Raw genomic sequence first — 18,446 nt, 5'->3', positions numbered from 1 at the left:
TGGCTAGTACTTTTATTCTCCTTATAATGTGCAACACAAATTGTCTTGTAACCATGGCTCCCGACTAGTGTTATGAAGGAGGGCAATGGAGTTATTTCTTGTGTTCTGAAACAAATTTGAGGCAAAATATGCCTACCGTAGTCAGATTTTGATAACTTTTGAAAAAGAGCAAAATCCTTTTTGCTCTCAGTAATGTTTTATTTAACAACCCTTTTATTGGGAGTTTTATTATATGTCTCTATTAACTTTTATAATAGCATCAAATGCATCAATTGGAGCAACCAATGACTTTGTCTCAATAACTTATTGCTGCTAGGGTACCCCGCCCCTGTGCGTATTTTGTATTTTATGTGGTGTGTTATTGTTTATAGCTAGCATGTATTGGTGCACATGGGGTGTGGGATTATTAGGATTTAAATGTATGTATTTGGGCACAGGGGTGTAAAGTAGTTTATGTGCAGACTATGCCCGGACTCGATTGAATAATTAACAAGCAATCGAGTCCTGACACAGCTGCTTAAAAGGAGCACGGCTCTTGCACTCGGGTTGGTCGTGAGAAGAAAAAGTAAAACTAAAAGACAACAATGGCCACTGTGTCGTTTTGGTTTGTTTAAATCTTTGTTTTATGTATAATAAACTCGCGCATCAGCGCTTCCATACCACAGTACTGTCTGTGTCCATTCTCCTTCCTGGTCTGATATCACCAGCAAGCCATCTTGCCACACTTATACATTAATTTTAAAAAAAATGTAATTAGCTGAAATATCTCCTTTGGGGAGTATATTTGTAAAAGCCCTTAATCTCAGAGATAAACCAGTCAGACCGTCTAGTTTTATTATTTAAAATGATAGGTTCTGTCTCAGATTTAAATGGAAAAGACAGGAGCTGTAACTATAATGCATACTCCTCACTTATATTTAAATATTTTTCAGACTGCTGTGGCTGTGGACAGGAATTTAGAAATGAACAGTCGCTGGTAGCTTTGGACAAACACTGGCACCTTGGCTGTTTCAAGTGCAAGATTTGTAACAAAGTGCTGAATGCGGAATACATCAGCAAGTAAGTGTTTCCCATTTGGCATCCTTATTGCTAAACCATCACTTCTCCAGCCAGCCAACAGCTGGCAATTTTAAAATGTAATACTTCTTACATTTATATTGCATCAGCCTATCACGGTCCTGTATACTATGGACAACCTAAAGGAGTGGAACAGCTGCACATGTCTGACTCGTTATTCACCAGTGCATTGGGTTCTATTTATATGTGTACGGTATATGAGCTTCGTCCATTCCAGTCAGTTATACTGGATGTGGCCAATTTAAGAACTGTTAGGGACATATAAGGTGGGGAATAGGGGTCAAGCAATTCATACAGTCTTTTATCATTGCAAAATTAATATTGCTTTTCTTAGTGTAACCTACTGTAAAATCCTGGTCTAATGCTCGTACTTGATACATCATTAGGATTCTAAGTAAGCAACATGATTTTCATTAGATGATCTTCTGCCTGATAGAAGTATATTGTATTCATGTGACTGACTGTTCCCGATATAAATCCAGTATTGGCTAGTGCCACTGATTAAGGCACAATCTAAAAGGTTAGTCTGCTTGACTTAGTTTCAGAGTTTTACCTTACATTTAAATGAAGTGTTTTGAAGTAATGGATGATAACACCATGGACGCTTAGGTGCTAATTAGCTGACCGTAATTTGGATGGAAGCATTTAACAATGTTAAAAAAGGGGATGGTTGTGGGTCTGTTGCCTAACTTGGAACTGCAACTGCGAATTGAAAGACCACTGTGTCCCACTTTAAGAAATAGAGGGGAGACTTAGTCATGTAATAACTGGTAAGTTCAAGGTAGACTGAGGAAAAGCCTGGAACCAGATTTTTTTTTGTAACTTTTCCTAACAAGGTAGCTTTAATAACTAGGAGGCTGTGTGGTCCAGTGGTTAAAGAAAAGGGCTTGTAACCAGGAGGTCCCTGGTTCAAATCCCACCTCAGCCACTGATTCATTGTGTGACCCTGAGCAAGTCACTTAACCTCCTTGTGCTCCGTCTTTCGGGTGAGACGTAATTGTAAGTGACTCTGCAGCTGATGCATAGTTCACACACCCTAGTCTCTGTAAGTCGCCTTGGATAAAGGCGTCTGCTAAATAAACAAATGATAAAACAAATACTAACTAGACTGGGTGCAGAACATGTGAATCCCTGGCTGGGTTTTCCCAGAACAAATAATAATAATAATAATGATAAAATAAATAAATAAAAAAACTTAGATTATATGGAGCACATTTTACCTAGACAAAAATTGATGTTAGACTTGTGTGTATCAGAACTTCTCTGGACTGCCACATTAGGCCGCTGCACGTCACACTGTTGAAGTACGCAGTTGTGTTTCTGTATTCTCTTTATGGGGGCGGGCGACCTTGATCTTTTGGAAGCTCCTCAACAAAGCTGTGGGATGAGGTTTCAGCCACAGGAGGAATGCCCAGCACAGGCAGTAACAACTTTGCCAGACACATTTAATCTGAGCGACTCACAATGAATATCGACAGCCTGAAACAATATTGTGCAAGTAAAAGCTCTGAAATTCAGTATCAGGCCGCACAACCTCTGCCACTTACTGTGTAGATCCAGTCGTCAAGGAATGAATTAGAGAATATCAAGAATTCAAGCTAATTTTGTTTCTGTTTAAATTAACTTCTCAGTTATTTTAGAAACCATTATTTAACTATTTCAATAAATAATCTTTATAGTTTCGGGGACTCTTCATGAGATGCTCAGCTCATGTGTACTGTACTAGCAAAGTCACTAAATTAAATTTACAGTTTCAGAAAAAAAAAAATTAAATTAAAAAGTGCATAGTTACAGCAAAGAATATACACAGTTCATTCAGAACAGTATATGAAAGCAACTGGCCGAGATAGCTGGTCCGAATCATAGCCACTGCCACCATACACGAATATACTGAATTTGAAAAGCTTATGTACAGGTACTTCACTTATTACGCCTCAGAGTAACCCAAACCTTTTCCCAGTTATTTGACAGCAATGATAAATTTGGACATAAAGCATGTCATTTCCAAAAAGTTTTTTTTTTTTTTTTCTTGTGAGTCTTGCCTTAATTTTTAACTTTTCCCTTGCATCATTTAGGAATGGAATTCCTTACTGTGAAGTTGACTACCATGCCATGTTCGGCATCCAGTGTGAACACTGTAAGAAATACATCACTGGCAAAGTATTAGAGGTAAGGAGGATGATACGTGTATATCCTGGATCCCATTGGCACGTTGTCGTGGGTTCATATCCAGTATTCAATTCTGCGTCTTGCTGTAAACTGGGACTGCTAAAGGGGAATATTTCATACAAGAAATAAATGATCCTGTTTGATAACTATCTGCCCTTAGCTTCCCTTAGGTGGAAGGACCAATGAAGAAGATATTGGGGACAGCATTACAGTAAATTTTAACTTAAACCTGCACCCATTAAAAGATTACAGGTACAAATGTTAGTGAAGCTGAAAAGCTACAATTGAAGCTACACATAATATTCCATTTTAAGTAATTTACATACTAGACAATGAAACTGAAATGTGAGACTAAACACAAGAAGTTAAGGCTTTGTCACTGGCAAGACACCATTGAATACACATTAGCATTTGATTTAAGTCATGTGCAGTATGCTTACCTATTTTGCAATGAAACTATGTGAATTGCTACAATATACATAAGTAAAAGATGGGGCAAATCCATTTTTATTGGGGCCTGGCCAATATTGGCAGTCACAAATTAAAGTTGAACAGGGATCCCCCTTTATAATGCTGTAGTTGGGAGCCTTAGGTAAGAGACCGTGTAATTTGTGTTTCTCCTTATAACTAGAATACAGTACAATAGTGCTTACGTAATGTCATTATGGGGCAAATGGGATCCATGAGCATACCGCCTTATAATATAGTACAACCAATGTAAATTGACAAATGTAGTTTAAAAAAAAAAAAGAAAAACATTTAAAATGACTGGCAATATTTTTCTTTGATTCAGAGAATGTATTTATTTCAATGTTATTAAACCTAACCTGGATAATTATTGGGTTTGGACAATTTGGAGAGATTTGAGAGTCAAGCCCCAAAAGCATCACATCTTGAAAATGTCATTTTTGCTTGTCTGTCATAATATTATCCAGTTACTGCTAAATACATGTTAGAGTCTGAACAGAACAGCGTCACAACCAAGGCTGGTAACTGGCAGGAAGAGAGACCCAGAGACAGAAGCTGCAAGTTTAAAACGTGGATGCGGACGTTTAATTATAAAACACAAAGAACAAACAAACAAAGGCACGGTGGCCAAAACAAAAGGTTTAAACAAAACACGACAAAGACTTTTAAATATACCCTGTGGCTGCAGGCCAAGCCGCTGCTTTCACATAAACACAGCACAGAACTCCCCTAAAAACCACTGATACAAAAAACACAATCCCACACTAACCTTCACCTCTACTAACACTGACATTAAAAATAATATCAACACCCTTGAGCACCCTTTTTGATCACACCTGGAGTGTAATTAATCATGAATTATTTATTCAGTTTACCAGCCACATTCCCACATGTTTTGACAGGGAGGAATTTAACCCCCTCCCTGCCAACTCAATATTCCCCAGACACACCTGTACACCAGCAGGTCTTCCACCTAGCCACACTGCCACAGAGTCGCTTAATAAGGCTTGAAAGAGCCCATAGTCTTCCAGAGCTGTCGGCGTGACAACAGAGGATGTTTATACTGTCGATCAAAGCCAGCAAAGGGTTTATCATTTATTTAACATATCATACGTTAATCATAGTACACACTGGAAAAACATGATGTATATTTTTTGTATATTGTTAATATAAATGGTAGAGTGTGTGTTTCCTAATGATCATAAACCTATTTAAAATTGTCATTTTATGGAGACATAAAATGTACTGTATAAAGCCTTTTTTTCTGAAAACATTTTCTGTAAAGAAAACCTAGACTGATTCAAGGTGGCTAGGCACTTGTTCCAGAATGTTTCTTCATTAGGCAGACATTATGGCACTGAAGCCAGCTTCTTCTGCACAGCAGAAAAAAAAGCACAGTTGGGTGAGGCAGATCTATATTTATCTCTTCTAGCAAGGAACAAAGGGGGAGTGTGCTTAAGGTAGGACATTGATTACTATTACAGTCCGATATTTTTCATCCTGATAAATGTCAGTTGCTTTTTGCTTTTTATTCACACGAAGAAGCCTTAACTACAGGATATCAGCTTATTGTCTGAATAGGTTATCAAAACATGCATTAAATGTTTTCATGTCGTTCTTGTTTTGCAAAACAAGACAATGCAGATTTTATTAATTACAAATTAAATACAAAATGTGGAATAGCACAATACCTTATTAATTAGCATTTTTCTTAATCTTTGAATATATGTATATTGATTTTTTTTTTCTGTAAACCTAATGCCACATGTATTATGTAAAATACCACACCTATTACTGAGGATGTATCCTGCTGTTTTACCTTAACCCTTGGCTGCCCGTGTGCAATATATTTGACTGTGGAGATAATCTGGATTTAGTCTGTGATTCTTGGGAGCACTTTGTTGTAAGAGGTGCCATCTTTGGGCGTGGTAAACAAAAAAAAAAGACATTACATAGGTATGGGCACATACGCTGGTCAGTAAAGTGTTTAAATTGGTCTAATTCATCACTTTTAATAAATGCCTCTAATTCTTATAACTAAGTTGAGGGGTTGAAATACTGAGCACTAATGTCTCTCCAAAACAACAACACAGAGTCAGCATCACTTTTTAATGTTCCATAAAACACCAATACATTGGGAAGATTTGCGTGAACAGCACACAAAGCCAGATCTCTCTGCTTTCTATCGTAGTCTGTGTCAAGTCTGCTTTCTTGTACATCTTGACTGAAACTGATTATCAACAAGGACTAGTAGCTTTTATTTTTATTACACAATACATGCCAGGGATGCTGCTAAAGTATTTGAATTACAAATCAGTAAGTAATAGTGTGAGTTATGTATGGCAGCTGTTTTTTTTTTTTTTTTTCCAGACATCAGGGCATAATGGCCCAGTAGCTAAAACAAACAAAAGCAACACTGGAAGCTGCTCTGGATTCCACAGGAAGATACAGTATACAGGCTGTTATTATGGTGACAGTCAATGTTTAAAATATAGCGTTAGTGGATCAGCAGGTAGCAGCACGTTCGCCTCTCATCAAGACCGTGGGGATAATCTGGATTTAGTCTGAGGTTCTTGGAAGTGCTTTGTTGTAAGAGGTGCCATCTTTGGGCGAGATTTTAAATTAAAAAAGTCTAATCTGCACAGTGGTTTGACATGTCCTACTTGTAAGTGTTGATCGTCTTTGCCCTCACATCAGAATGACTAATCAGACAGGGCAGAATGCCATGATGAGAATCCTATTTCCAACTGTTACCTCAGTGGCAGGGACTACTGTCAGGAAAGGTCAAGTCCCTTGGCACTTAGTATGCCACCTACAGTTGTTTTTTGTTTTATGCTTTTTTTTTGGCAGACAGAAAAGTTGTAACAGCTGCAAAGCTCTCTGAGACATCATCATTAAGCACAACAGGGATACTCAATTCAATTTTCCGACGCTATCTTTAGGCATTACATAACAAGGCATGGGCAGGCTGTATTATCTCATGGAGTCCAGGAACGCATCAATATATCTTTTGTGTAATTGTGAGTCTGTTTCAAATACAGGTAAGCTCTTTCAGTAACTTTGCTAAAAGAAAACTCACTATAACTAATCAAAAAGTTTGTGTCTTGTACAGTATAGAAATACAAATTGAATAGGTAAATATAAAGTGGAAAACAGACCTTACAAAAACTATTGGTTTAGCAGCGCCATCTGCCTGCTACAGCTTATATTGTACAAATATCTTCATCCATTCCCTGTTAGCTCTGAGCTTAAAATGGCCCCTCCGTTCAATACAGGGCTCATTACAAATCAGCTGTCACATTCTCCAGAAGCAGGATGAGGAGATTTTTATTTTTCTATTCTTTACAATAGAAATGTATTTTCTTTCAGGCCGGTGACAAACATTATCACCCATCCTGCGCAAGATGTGTCAGGTGCGACCAGATGTTCGGAGAAGGAGAAGAGATGTATCTTCAAGGTAACACAGCAGCCTTGGCAAATTAATGATAACATGTTGGACCATTAGCTTTAGTGTTGGAAATAGAAGGTGTTTGTAAAGTCAGATGCCCTCTTTGCAGTGGTGGTGCAACAAGGAGGACTAGAACCGTTGGCCATTATGGGCCCTGGTGCTGACCTATAAGTATTATTGGATTTAATGCTCAAAGGGATACTTCAATCCATTAACATTTTCTTCATTTTTGTATTTCTTACATGTTTAATACCCAACGTTTTGGATACATATTTAATGCTGTCTCTGCTTGGATCATTATCCACCAGGTCTAATGTCCTTTTTCATTTTGTGTTGAGATTTTCCATTTCCTAATTCCATATTTGTAGAAGGGGCAAAACTCAGACTTGCACACCCCTAGTGGTCACTTCAGAATTCAGCTTTTAGGCATCTTTACCAAAGCAGACCAAAGGTAAATAATGATCTAAACAGAACTATCAATAGAGAATTATACAAAACACACTGTAATGTATTTCATTGTCTGGGCATTAAGATGGTACCGTTAGAAAACACACATTTAATAAATGCAACAACTACAATACTTAATTAGATGCTCTTAGACGATATTATATTTGCTGTGTAGTAATTTATATCCAGGCATGATGAAGTGCAAAATAAAAGAAGACACAGCAAAGATTAAATTATTAGTTTATATTAGATGTTCATTCCATCATGTCATTACATTATGCAGGTTATCCTTTAAAGGTTTAGGAAAAATGGTTCTGTATGGTTTCAGGGTTTCAGTGTGACTCACAACAAAGTACTTATATAAAATGAAAAATGTCAAATTAGGTTGAAAGTAAAAATCCGGGAAAAATTAGTAAAGAGGATACTTTCTCTCATTTAGGTTCTTCCATTTGGCATCCACCCTGTAGACAGGCAGCCAGGGCTGAAGAGAAACACAAGGTGAGAATTCATTCATTCAGTGCTTTGAAAAATAGGCCAGTTTTTTTTTTGTTTTGTTTTTATCACAAACAGATATGTGAACCGTTGGGAAGATCAATATGTGGTGTATAATACAAGTTTGTGATTAATCACATAAGCCACAGTTATTTGTTTAATCTGTAGAATGCTACTGTGAAAAAAACTGCTGTCATGCTAACTTGGATCTGATCTCATTAGCTTCCAGAAGCTTTGAAAGGTTGGTTCTGGAAAGTATTTAAATTACCTTCAAGGAAAATGTTTACTGTAGGAAGTGTTGTGTTTGTGACTCTTCCCTCTGGACCAGATCTCAAGAATTGCCCAGCAAGGGGGTTGGGGGGAGCTGTGGTGCAGGAGGTGCCATTCTCTGAGATGTTATATTGAGGTCCTGTCTACTCTACGGACATTAAAGAGCCAATGCCTCTCTTTCATAGAAGAGAAAGGAATATCATTGGAATATGAAATTGTATTCGCTTTATTATTCCTTGACGTGTGTTCTTAATCATAATATATTTGACATGTTTTATAAAGTCACCAGAATATTTGACCATTGAGGCTAAGCTAACATGAGCAAGGTACTGAAATCACCAACTGAAACATATTTTTTCATTTAAAATCTTTATCAAACTCCCTGTTTCAGGGGGGAAGCCATTACTGGTGCACACTCTAAGCGTGTCAGCGGAGTTCATTGTTCTACTACCGTCATAATCCACTTTGCACAGGCTTTTATCAGAAACTAACCCATATACACACATATGTATTAAGAAAATTCAGATCAGTGTAACCCTGGCTTGGATATATTTCCTCAGACTAATTCTCAAAAAACCTCTTCAGTCCCTACTGTTTGTTTACATACTGTACCTTTCTTACACAAATCCCTCTAGAAGCAGATCCGGATACTCTGTCATGACGGTACTTCACAGGTTTGTACGTGCAGTCCTCTGCATGGATTTAACCTTCATGCTATGCCGGTGTCCCAAGGCTAGAAAAAAACAGTTGAGAGTCACGTGCCAGATTATTAATCTCAACATTTTTTGTCTTGTTCCCATTCACATGTTTAACCTTTAATCATTTTTTAGAAAACACAAAGAAATAGTTTCTCTTAAGTATCTGAGTACAGAGTAACAACAACAGTTAGGCTTGTCGACACCTCTGCTTCAGCCAAGACATGTTATTTCAGACACCCACTGTCATTGACAGGTATGCATCAGTTTTATATGACATGGCATTATAGTGGGTTGTATAGAAGCAGACGATGAAAAGATAATGTCATCTCCCACTGTTTTTTATGGAGATCAATGGGAGGTGTCTATTCTTTTTTCCCTTAGGTTACAAATACTTACTTTTTACTCTTAAAAACATTTATTTTCATAATAAAAACCCTATATAGTGGAATATTTACCATCTGTCTGTCTCGTCTTCCGTCGCTCATTTAGTTTTGCTTATAAAATGGGTTGGGAGATATCTGCGTCCTGATTGGCTGATAGGCATTCCAAGACATTGAATTATTACAGTACAACCAACGGGTAAAAACAAGTCCCGCAACTAAGACTTTTTACAAACAGATATTATTGCGCAGAGCATTTAAGAACGTTTAAATAATAATTTTGAATTGGCCGCCATTTTTTCCCCAATAAAAACAAAATAATACATTGTCAGACTTCCTCCATGTAAATTTGAATTTATTTGGTGACTCCAATGTCCACACATTGAGGATTTAGACTGCAACAGTTCGGTAAAATAACCGACAGTAATAATATAAAAAACTGCACCTGAGACTGAAATAAACACAGTTTTAAGAAGTTTCTTTGCTGAAGTCATAACATCAGCTGGCACACAGTATTCAGTTAGCAGCTACACAAGCTTGCGAGCTGGCCTGAATCGTGTTTTTTTTTTTTTTTAATTCTCCCACAGTGGGATGATCTATAAACATAATTTCAAATACCCATTTTAAAACAGCAAACAGTCTTTATTTCCGTCCTGAAAACTTACACGAGACAACAAAAACACAAGTCACAACTTCACCCTGCTGTATCCCAAACAGACTTAAAATAAACAAATCCCCTGGGCCGGATGAGATCCTCCCAATAGTACTCAAAGAAATGAAAGAAGTTATTTACAAACCGCTAACCAAGATCATGCAACAGTCTCTTGACACAGGGGTTGTACCAACAGACTGGAAAATAGCAAACGTAATACCGATCCACAAAAAGGGAGACAAAACCGAACCAGGTAACTACAGACCAATAAGCCTGACTTCTATCATATGTAAACTTATGGAAACTATAATAAGATCCAAAATGGAAAATTACCTATATGGTAACAGTATCCTGGGAGACAGTCAGCATGGTTTTAGGAAAGGGAGATTGTGTCTAACTAACCTACTTGACTTTTTTGAGGATGCAACATTGAAAATGGATAATTGCAAAGCATACAACATGGTTTATTTAGATTTTCATAAAGATTTTGACAAAGTCTCGCATAAAAGATTAATTCTCAAACTGAACACTGTAGGGATTCAAGGAAATGCATGCACATGGATTAGGGAGTAGTTAACATGTAGAAAACAGAAAGCACTGATTAGAGGAGAAACCTCACAATGGAGCGAGGTAACCAGTGGTGTACCACAGGGATCAGTATTAGGTCCTCTGCTATTCCTAATCTACATTAATGACTTAGATTCTGGTATAGTAAGCAAACTCGTTAAATTTGCAGACAACACAAAAATAGGAGGAGTGGCAAACACTTGCAGCAGCTAAGGTCTTTCAAAATGATCTAGACAACATTCAGAACTGGGCAGACACATGGCAAATGAAATTTAATAGAGAAAAGTGTAGAGTATTGCATGCGGGCAATAAAAATGTGCATTATAAATATCATATGGGAGATAGTGAAATTGAAGAAGGGAACTATGAAAAAGCCCTAGGAGTTTATGTTGACTCAGAAATGTCTTCATCTAGACAATGTGGGGAAGCTATAAAAAAGGCCAACAAGATGCTCAGATATATTGTGGGAAGTGTTGAATTTAAATCAAGGAAAGTAATGTTAAAACTTTACAATGCATTAGTAAGACCTCACCTAGAATATTGTGTTCAGTTCTGGTCACCTCGTTACAAAAAGGATATTGCTGCTCTAGAAAGAGTGCAAAGAAGAGCAACCAGAATTATCCCGGGTTTAAAAGGCATGTCGTATGCAGACAGGCTAAAAGAATTGAATCTATTCAGTCTTGAACAAAGAAGACTACGCGGCGATCTGATTCAAACATTCAAAATCCTAAAAGGTATAGACAATGTCGACCCAGGGGACTTCTTTGACCTGAAAAAGAAACAAGGACCAGGGGTCACAAATGGAGATTAGATAAAGGGGAATTCAGAACAGAAAATAGGAGGCACTTTTTTACACAGAGAATTGTGAGGGTCTGGAACCAACTCCCCAGTAATGTTGTTGAAGCTGACGCCCTGGGATCCTTCAAGAAGCTGCTTGATGAGATTCTGGGATCAATAAGCTACTAACAACCAAACGAGCAAGATGGGCTGAATGTCCTCCTCTCGTTTGTAAACTTTCTTATGTTCTTATGTTCTTATGTTAAATCATTGGTACTCAGGACGCAGATATCTCCCAACCCATTTTATAAGGGAGTTTAAGAAGTTGAGAAAGACAGGAAGTCCTGGAGTTACATCCTCTCTGCAGTACCGTCAACTCGGAAACGAAAGGCAGAAACAAACTCCCCTACTCACCCAACAGTGCCACCTACTGCACAATCTGTTCAACTGTGTAACCAGCCATTTAATTTAGAAAACTACATTCCCTGGTACAGTCAACTTCATGAAACAAATACTGAAAATATTCTGATAATTGATTTAATTTATTTATTGGAACTATTTTTCCTAGTGTAGTAATATATTTAGTAGTATCTATATCTTTATTTCTAAAAACGAGTAACCCATTTTGTAAGCGCAATAAAACTTCAGGGTGTTGGTTGTGCTGGAATAACCACAGAGTACTTTGTAAGTAGTATTATTTACTTAAATTAATTTTTTATCCTCGTACCTTTTTGTTTTATCATTTAATGTGTTGTTTGCAATAAGAGTAAGGTGATCTGCTCAGTATCTGCAAGAAAAAACGTTGGCACTACTGCTGGTCTGTCTTTATGCTTCCATATGTCTTTTTTTCTCACGCAGTGAGACACAATGTGTGGCTAAGTTTTTTTTTTATAGTGATGTTGTTACCCTTGTAATGTATATGTAGTACATTATATGTAAGTTTTAAAAAAATGTAAGTCGCAATGGATAAAGATGTCTGCAGCTAAATTACTTAATAATAAAACTGATAAAGATGTCTGCTAATGACTAAATAATAATAATAATAATAATAATAATAATAATACAGATTCATTGGGTGGGGGCCTCAGCCAGGATTCTGAATGTTTTGGGGGGCCTTGAGCTGAGAAAGTTTGGGAACCCCTGATGTAAGCAATAAGACACTCCGCACTTCTGTGCTCTGTGCTTTGTCTTCAGTGCTGTCAGTGTGGAAAACCCAGTCTCACACATATGTTGTAGCAGAGGGTAAAATAGTTCTTAGAGGTTTTTCGCTAACAACAGGGTACTCGTCCATAATGTGTATCCAGAACTGTGGTAACGGAACAGCAGAGAATTTCATCTTTAAAGTCCCATCGTTTGACTTCAGGTCCAGGTTTGTATCGATTTCAGAATCAAAGGGATTTCGGATCCAATTCAAATGTTTGTTTTCGAGCTCTGGAAAGTATTCACTGAAGTACTGTTGCAGATGAATGAAAGACGCCTTTATGTACTCTGCATCATATTTTCGAGATTTAGATTTTGATGCCTTCACTGAGGATGGCTGCTTGTTTGTTCAGGTGGTACTTGTGGCTCTGGTACTCGTGGAAACATCACTGCATTCGTTTTCTTCCTCAGGCTCCTTTCGTTGGCGTTTCAGAAACCGCTCCATTTTGACTGTTATACTCTGTCGTTCTCACTGTACATGTGTAGAAGTGGAATGTTTTATTTTATCAACAGCGTGGGGAGAAAATATATCTAGAAGTTGAACGAAAAAATATATAATTTTTTTTAATCGTATTGCGAGAAATTCTGCTTTATATTTAATTGTAGTCTCATTATGTAAATTTCATTAATATAGCTGTTTATCCATCCATCCATCCATCCATCCATTATCGATCCGCTTCTCCTGGTGAGGGTCGCGGCTATAGTTGTTTATTGAAATTGTAATTGCAATTCACCCCGCTTTTGTGATAATGGTACATACTCTAAGCACGAAACATAATTTTCTTTTGTTAAATAATTTTACATATTTGCTGCGGACCTCCTGAAGCTTCGCCGTGGACCCCAGTTTGGGAACCCCTGGCTTATGTAACCCACAGACAGCCGTCATATATCTTCTAGGTATTGTTCATTTTTCAGGCTGCGCAGTCATACAGTACTGTCACATCCTACACAAATGTCTCAATTTTGTACCAACAATTTAGTTTAATTTACAGAAATCATAGATTCAATTACAGTCATAGCAAATCTTTTCCATTCTCTCCGCATCCTAAGACTTTGTCATTATTACACACTACTAAATATTACTGAATTGAACTAAATACAAAATTAAACAATCTAAAAAGCTTCTATATGTATGCTTTGCAATTGTTGTTTGTAATACTCAACAACCGATTAGGGTGGGTTGTAGACCAGTAGCTTGGATATGTGTGGTGCCTCCTAAATTGATAAAAGATTAGCACGCGCTTGCTTGTCTTACAGAGGTGGTTTCTACCAGGATGATCTTTATTTAAAAATAGTAACATTTCTTAAAGGTGTACAAACCTCAGATTTTGTTCTATACAATATTATACTTAGCCAATTTGTAGTGGCTACACTATCATAATGTGTGTGTGTGTGTGTTTTTTATTTTTTTTATTATTATCCAAATCCAAAAGGGCCTTAAGGTGACGAATGTTGCAATGTTGACATTATTATATATTGATTTAATCAAAGATACGAGTTGTGCTATAGCTGTTGTGGCATTGTGTAGACATATTATACCCTGGCATTATATTTGATAGGGCTGTTATGGCTGTATCAATCCTACAATTTAGATTGTATTTAGACTATAGTGACACAATGTAGAGGTTTTAGGTTAATACAATTGAGACTTTAAATGCAATTATTTGACTATGCAGTATATTTGTACATTCGCCCCCATGGTGTGCAGTATATTAAAGTTTGTTCTTTCGTCCTGTGCAGGTGACTAGAACTTCCTCTGAAAGCATCACTTCTGTGCCAGCTTCAAGCACATCGGGATCCCCAAGCCGTGTTATTTACGTAAGTACAGACATTACCATGTGTTTCCTCCTGCTATTGCATTTCACACTTTAGTTAATTCAGCAGGTAGATGTGTTACAGTTAGAAGGCCACAAGCTTTCTTTTGGTTAAACATTGCATTAAATGTGATGTAAGTTTTTTGACTAACAATCTAATCTCCTCCATAATTATGCAGACTTTTAAAAATGTTTTATTTAATATACAACTACGTAGTATTACAACTACGTTCTTTCTCTTTCTTATGCTTGCTTTATTTCTTCCCTCCTTTCTTAGGCAAAACTTGGCGATGAGCTTCTTGACTACAAGGATCTGGCAGCACTTCCTAAAATTAAGGCGATCTATGACATTGACCGCCCTGATATGCTCACCTATTCTCCATACATCAATTACCCTTCTGATGACAGGCATAGCAATGTGGAGGTGCTGGAATCCTACTCTTAGCATTAGAAAATATAAGATACACACATGTTTTGTGTTTTCTATTTTGGATGTTTCACAATAAACATTGTGTTCCTCTGCTACAGGAGAGAAAATATCAATTGTACGAAATAAAAAAATGTCCTCCCTGCTGCATGACTGTATAACATTACTAATTTCACTTTTGTGGCTCATGTCCTGTTTTTGCTTTTTTTAATTGCAGTCGCCTCAGCTGCTTTCCCCAACACCCACTGAGGTAAACACAGTGTTTTTTTTGCTGTGTGTTAATGCTTGTCCCTTAACTAGCTGCCAGTCATTTGTGTAATTCAAAAATAAAATAATGGCCAATTGTTAACACAAAATAATAGACTTTAGAATCTAGTAAGAAACCCACTTGTCATCACAGTTGAACTGCTACAGTAGCCACGGTACCAAAAAATGACACCACACAAGATGAAGTCAATTCCATAGCATAAAAACGTTTTATGTGATGGTTTTACCATCATCATAAACCAAGCAGCTGGATCTATGGTTTTTTTTTGGTTTTTTTAATTGTACTTCTGCTACTGAGCCTATACTATGACTTTGTGTCTTGAATACCTGTGTACTCTGCTTCAAAATGCCCTAATACATTTCAGATAAACTAACTTACTGCCTTTATTTGTTTGAGTTATCCCAAAGAAAAAAAGGCATATTTTTATACATTGCTTGCTGATCATTTATTTAATTATGTATTTATTTATGTATTCATTTTTTTTTTTTTTTTTTTTACAAAGGACATCCTACAAAAATGGAAATATCAAGTATCTAATCCCAGTTGTACCATTGTTTCCTCAAGAAATGCTATTGCAATATCTAAAAATATAGGACACTGGTTTGTAAAAGTAGCATGAACCAGGTCAAGAGCCAAACTACAAATATATGTAGTTGTGCAATCTGAAATTGAATGCAGACATACCCTGTTATAGTTGTAAACCTTGTGCATTGTTACAGGGTGATCAAGACGACAAATCCCCCCGACAGCGGAGAACCTCCAGCCCCAGCCCCAGCTCCAACAGCTCCCTGGGATACGGGCGCTTCACTCCAACACGCTCGCCTCAGTACAGCAGACCAGGTAACTCGCAGATCTGAGCTGCACAGGTCTGATCTTCTAAACTAAACAAACATGTACAGCTCAGGGGGTAAAAACTATTGGTAATGTATGATATGCCATTGAAAATCATCACCATCATGCATTACTTATACAGTACAGTTTCCTTCTTATATCTGTATATATGTGTGTGTGTGGGTGTGTGTGTGGGTGTGTGTATGTGTGTGTGTATATATATATATATGTAAGAAAAGGTTGTTAAAAAATGAACACAAAAAGTTTTATTAACAAATATTTTATTTTCAGGATGTTTCGGGGAAAAGCCCTTCTTCAGCTGTTTAAATTAAATTATATATGTTTATTAAATTATATATGTTATTTTTAAGACAAATGTCTGATGCTTTTATTCAAAAAATATTCCTGAAACACCTTTGTATACATTTATCAAACAACAGAGTAAAAGCTGAATTCCATGAAAAAAACTTTTGGAAGAAACTTTACAACAAAGTCAGTGGTTCAACTTAATGTTTTCTTCTCAATCATTTCTTACTTTGCTCAGTGCTGCCCCCTGATGGTGTTACATACACTGTGCGTGCTGGCAATTACAATTCTGTTCCCCATAACGCCAGCACCATAGCCATGCTCCGACATAACTTCATCCCTTACTTTAAAGGTAAAGTGTGAGTGGCAAGTCTGCTGTGGGGATTGGGGGCCTGTAGAGTAGAACACCTCTTTGTGTTAAAGCTGTGTGCAGCATGTCCATTAATATAACGCCATATCTATGATAGGCCACCATTTTGCAGATATCTAGCGTGTCTGTCATCTCTGTGATGTAAGAATTATTACAGAGGCAGTAGGCAGTGTTTATGAGCTGGACCAGGAATTGGTACATGTTCCCCTTTGCACTTTGGAAGCCACCTCTCTTCAAAGTTACAAAGGAGTTAGTGTACTTCACAAGTACAACACTGACTGCTGTTTGTACAAATTTATCCTGGAAAAAGATACAGTTTTTTTTCTTCTTTTTATTCGTATTTGACTTTGAAAAGCTATTACGTTTTAGCAAATGTTTAGTTTTGCTATAACCATTTTAAAGGACACGTTAGCCTCATTAACAGATACAATTAAATGGTTCTTGTTCTTATAGTCAATCCATATTTTCTGCAAAAACGCTTAGAAAGCAGGAGATCCCAGCTTTCCCACCTGGGTAAGTCATTTGACCTCCCTGTGCTTCATTCCTTCAGGCGACAAGCAAGACCCCATTGAAAATAAGATGTTGCATCTCGGTTTGCCTACCTACGGTAAAGCCTTACCAAATAAGAATAAGTACATGTGCTAGCTCGGTTGGGTATAATTCTGTACTACCCAACACCTGGGCAGCCTGCCAGTTTTCCACCTTGGTTTCCAATTGTTTTGGTTTCATTCGCATGAGAAAGTCTAATCAATGTAATGTCAGCATGTGAAGTCTTTAATAGCCAGCGGACAGAAATCGTAGACAGTAATGTAAATAATGTTTACAATGGCTAGTTCTTTGATCCAAACCCCGTTTGCTAATAAATTAATGTGTGGAGTATGTTTGTGTGTAGTATGTACAACTTTTTTTTAAATTTCTTATTTAATCTGTTTTATTTTTAATGATGTTTTAATGTGCTGTCAAAATCAATCAGAGATAGGTGTTAATGCTTTTATCAATATTTATTGTTTAAAATATATTACAATGTATCACTGGAATACAATTGGGTAAAATGTCTGTAAATCCTTGTGTATATAGTAAGTAGGGTACACATTACGAAATGGCAAGGATGAACCAAACTATAAAGGTATTATTATTATTTATTTCTTAGCAGACGCCCTTATCCATGGCGACTTACAATTGTTACAAGATATCACATTATTTTTACATACAATTACCCATTTATACAGTTGGGTTTTTACTGGAGCAATCTAGGGAAAGTACCTTGCTCAAGGGTACAGCAGCAGTGTCCCCCACCTGGGATTGAACCCACGACCCTCCGGTCAAGAGTCCAGAGCCCTAACCACTACTCCACATTGCTGCCCTAAAGTGCTGTAGAATCATTGGGGTCTTTCAATTGATATAAACTGAGGGGAACTAAATATTAATAATTAACAAAGGGCCATTCTGGATATTTATGTACAAGAATGCAATAAATACTAATTTTAGTCATCTAAATAACTGCAGTAGGTTCACCATGAAAACAACCCTTTTGCATTTCAATGACACTATTCCATTTTTTGGCATTCTTTTAAAGTGGCTTGCTGTTGATGCTTGTGAAGAATAGTGTGATTCGCTTTTGTTATCCATACCAGTCGATAAACTAGTAATCTAAAATAAATGATGTGTGTCTACGAGGCTGCTTAATGTGCATTTACTTGATGGAATACCATTTAACTAAGACTTTACCGAACTTCACTGCCTGCTTGTTTCTGAGGGCGGAGATATTTTCAGGAAGTACACGGA

General features: G+C 37.0%; 1 protein-coding gene across 14 annotated transcripts in view; it reads left to right on the top strand.

Moving 5' to 3' along the window:
* The window catches only part of LOC117420565 (actin-binding LIM protein 2-like), an 87,517-nt gene that overhangs the window by 45,679 nt on the left and 23,392 nt on the right, over positions 1–18,446 (top strand). For 3 of the 14 annotated variants that reach the window (XM_059033257.1, XM_034034023.3, XM_059033227.1), the window contains exons 5-15: positions 933–1,059; positions 3,153–3,246; positions 7,084–7,171; positions 8,049–8,107; positions 9,007–9,045; positions 14,386–14,463; positions 14,737–14,883; positions 15,104–15,136; positions 15,874–15,994; positions 16,530–16,643; positions 17,212–17,268. In XM_059033257.1, coding sequence (XP_058889240.1) covers positions 933–1,059; positions 3,153–3,246; positions 7,084–7,171; positions 8,049–8,107; positions 9,007–9,045; positions 14,386–14,463; positions 14,737–14,883; positions 15,104–15,136; positions 15,874–15,994; positions 16,530–16,643; positions 17,212–17,268 — 957 coding nt within the window. The remainder of the gene's footprint in view (positions 1–932; positions 1,060–3,152; positions 3,247–7,083; positions 7,172–8,048; positions 8,108–9,006; positions 9,046–14,385; positions 14,464–14,736; positions 14,884–15,103; positions 15,137–15,873; positions 15,995–16,529; positions 16,644–17,211; positions 17,269–18,446) is intronic. The other 11 variants (XM_034034034.3, XM_034034032.3, XM_034034029.3 and 8 more) reach the window with 9 other exon arrangements.

This window comes from Acipenser ruthenus, chromosome 1 (genome assembly GCF_902713425.1).
Source record: "Acipenser ruthenus chromosome 1, fAciRut3.2 maternal haplotype, whole genome shotgun sequence".
Lineage (NCBI taxonomy): Eukaryota > Metazoa > Chordata > Actinopteri > Acipenseriformes > Acipenseridae > Acipenser > Acipenser ruthenus.
The sequence above is the reverse complement of the archived record's forward strand: the minus strand, read 5'-3'. Positions and strand labels throughout refer to the sequence as shown.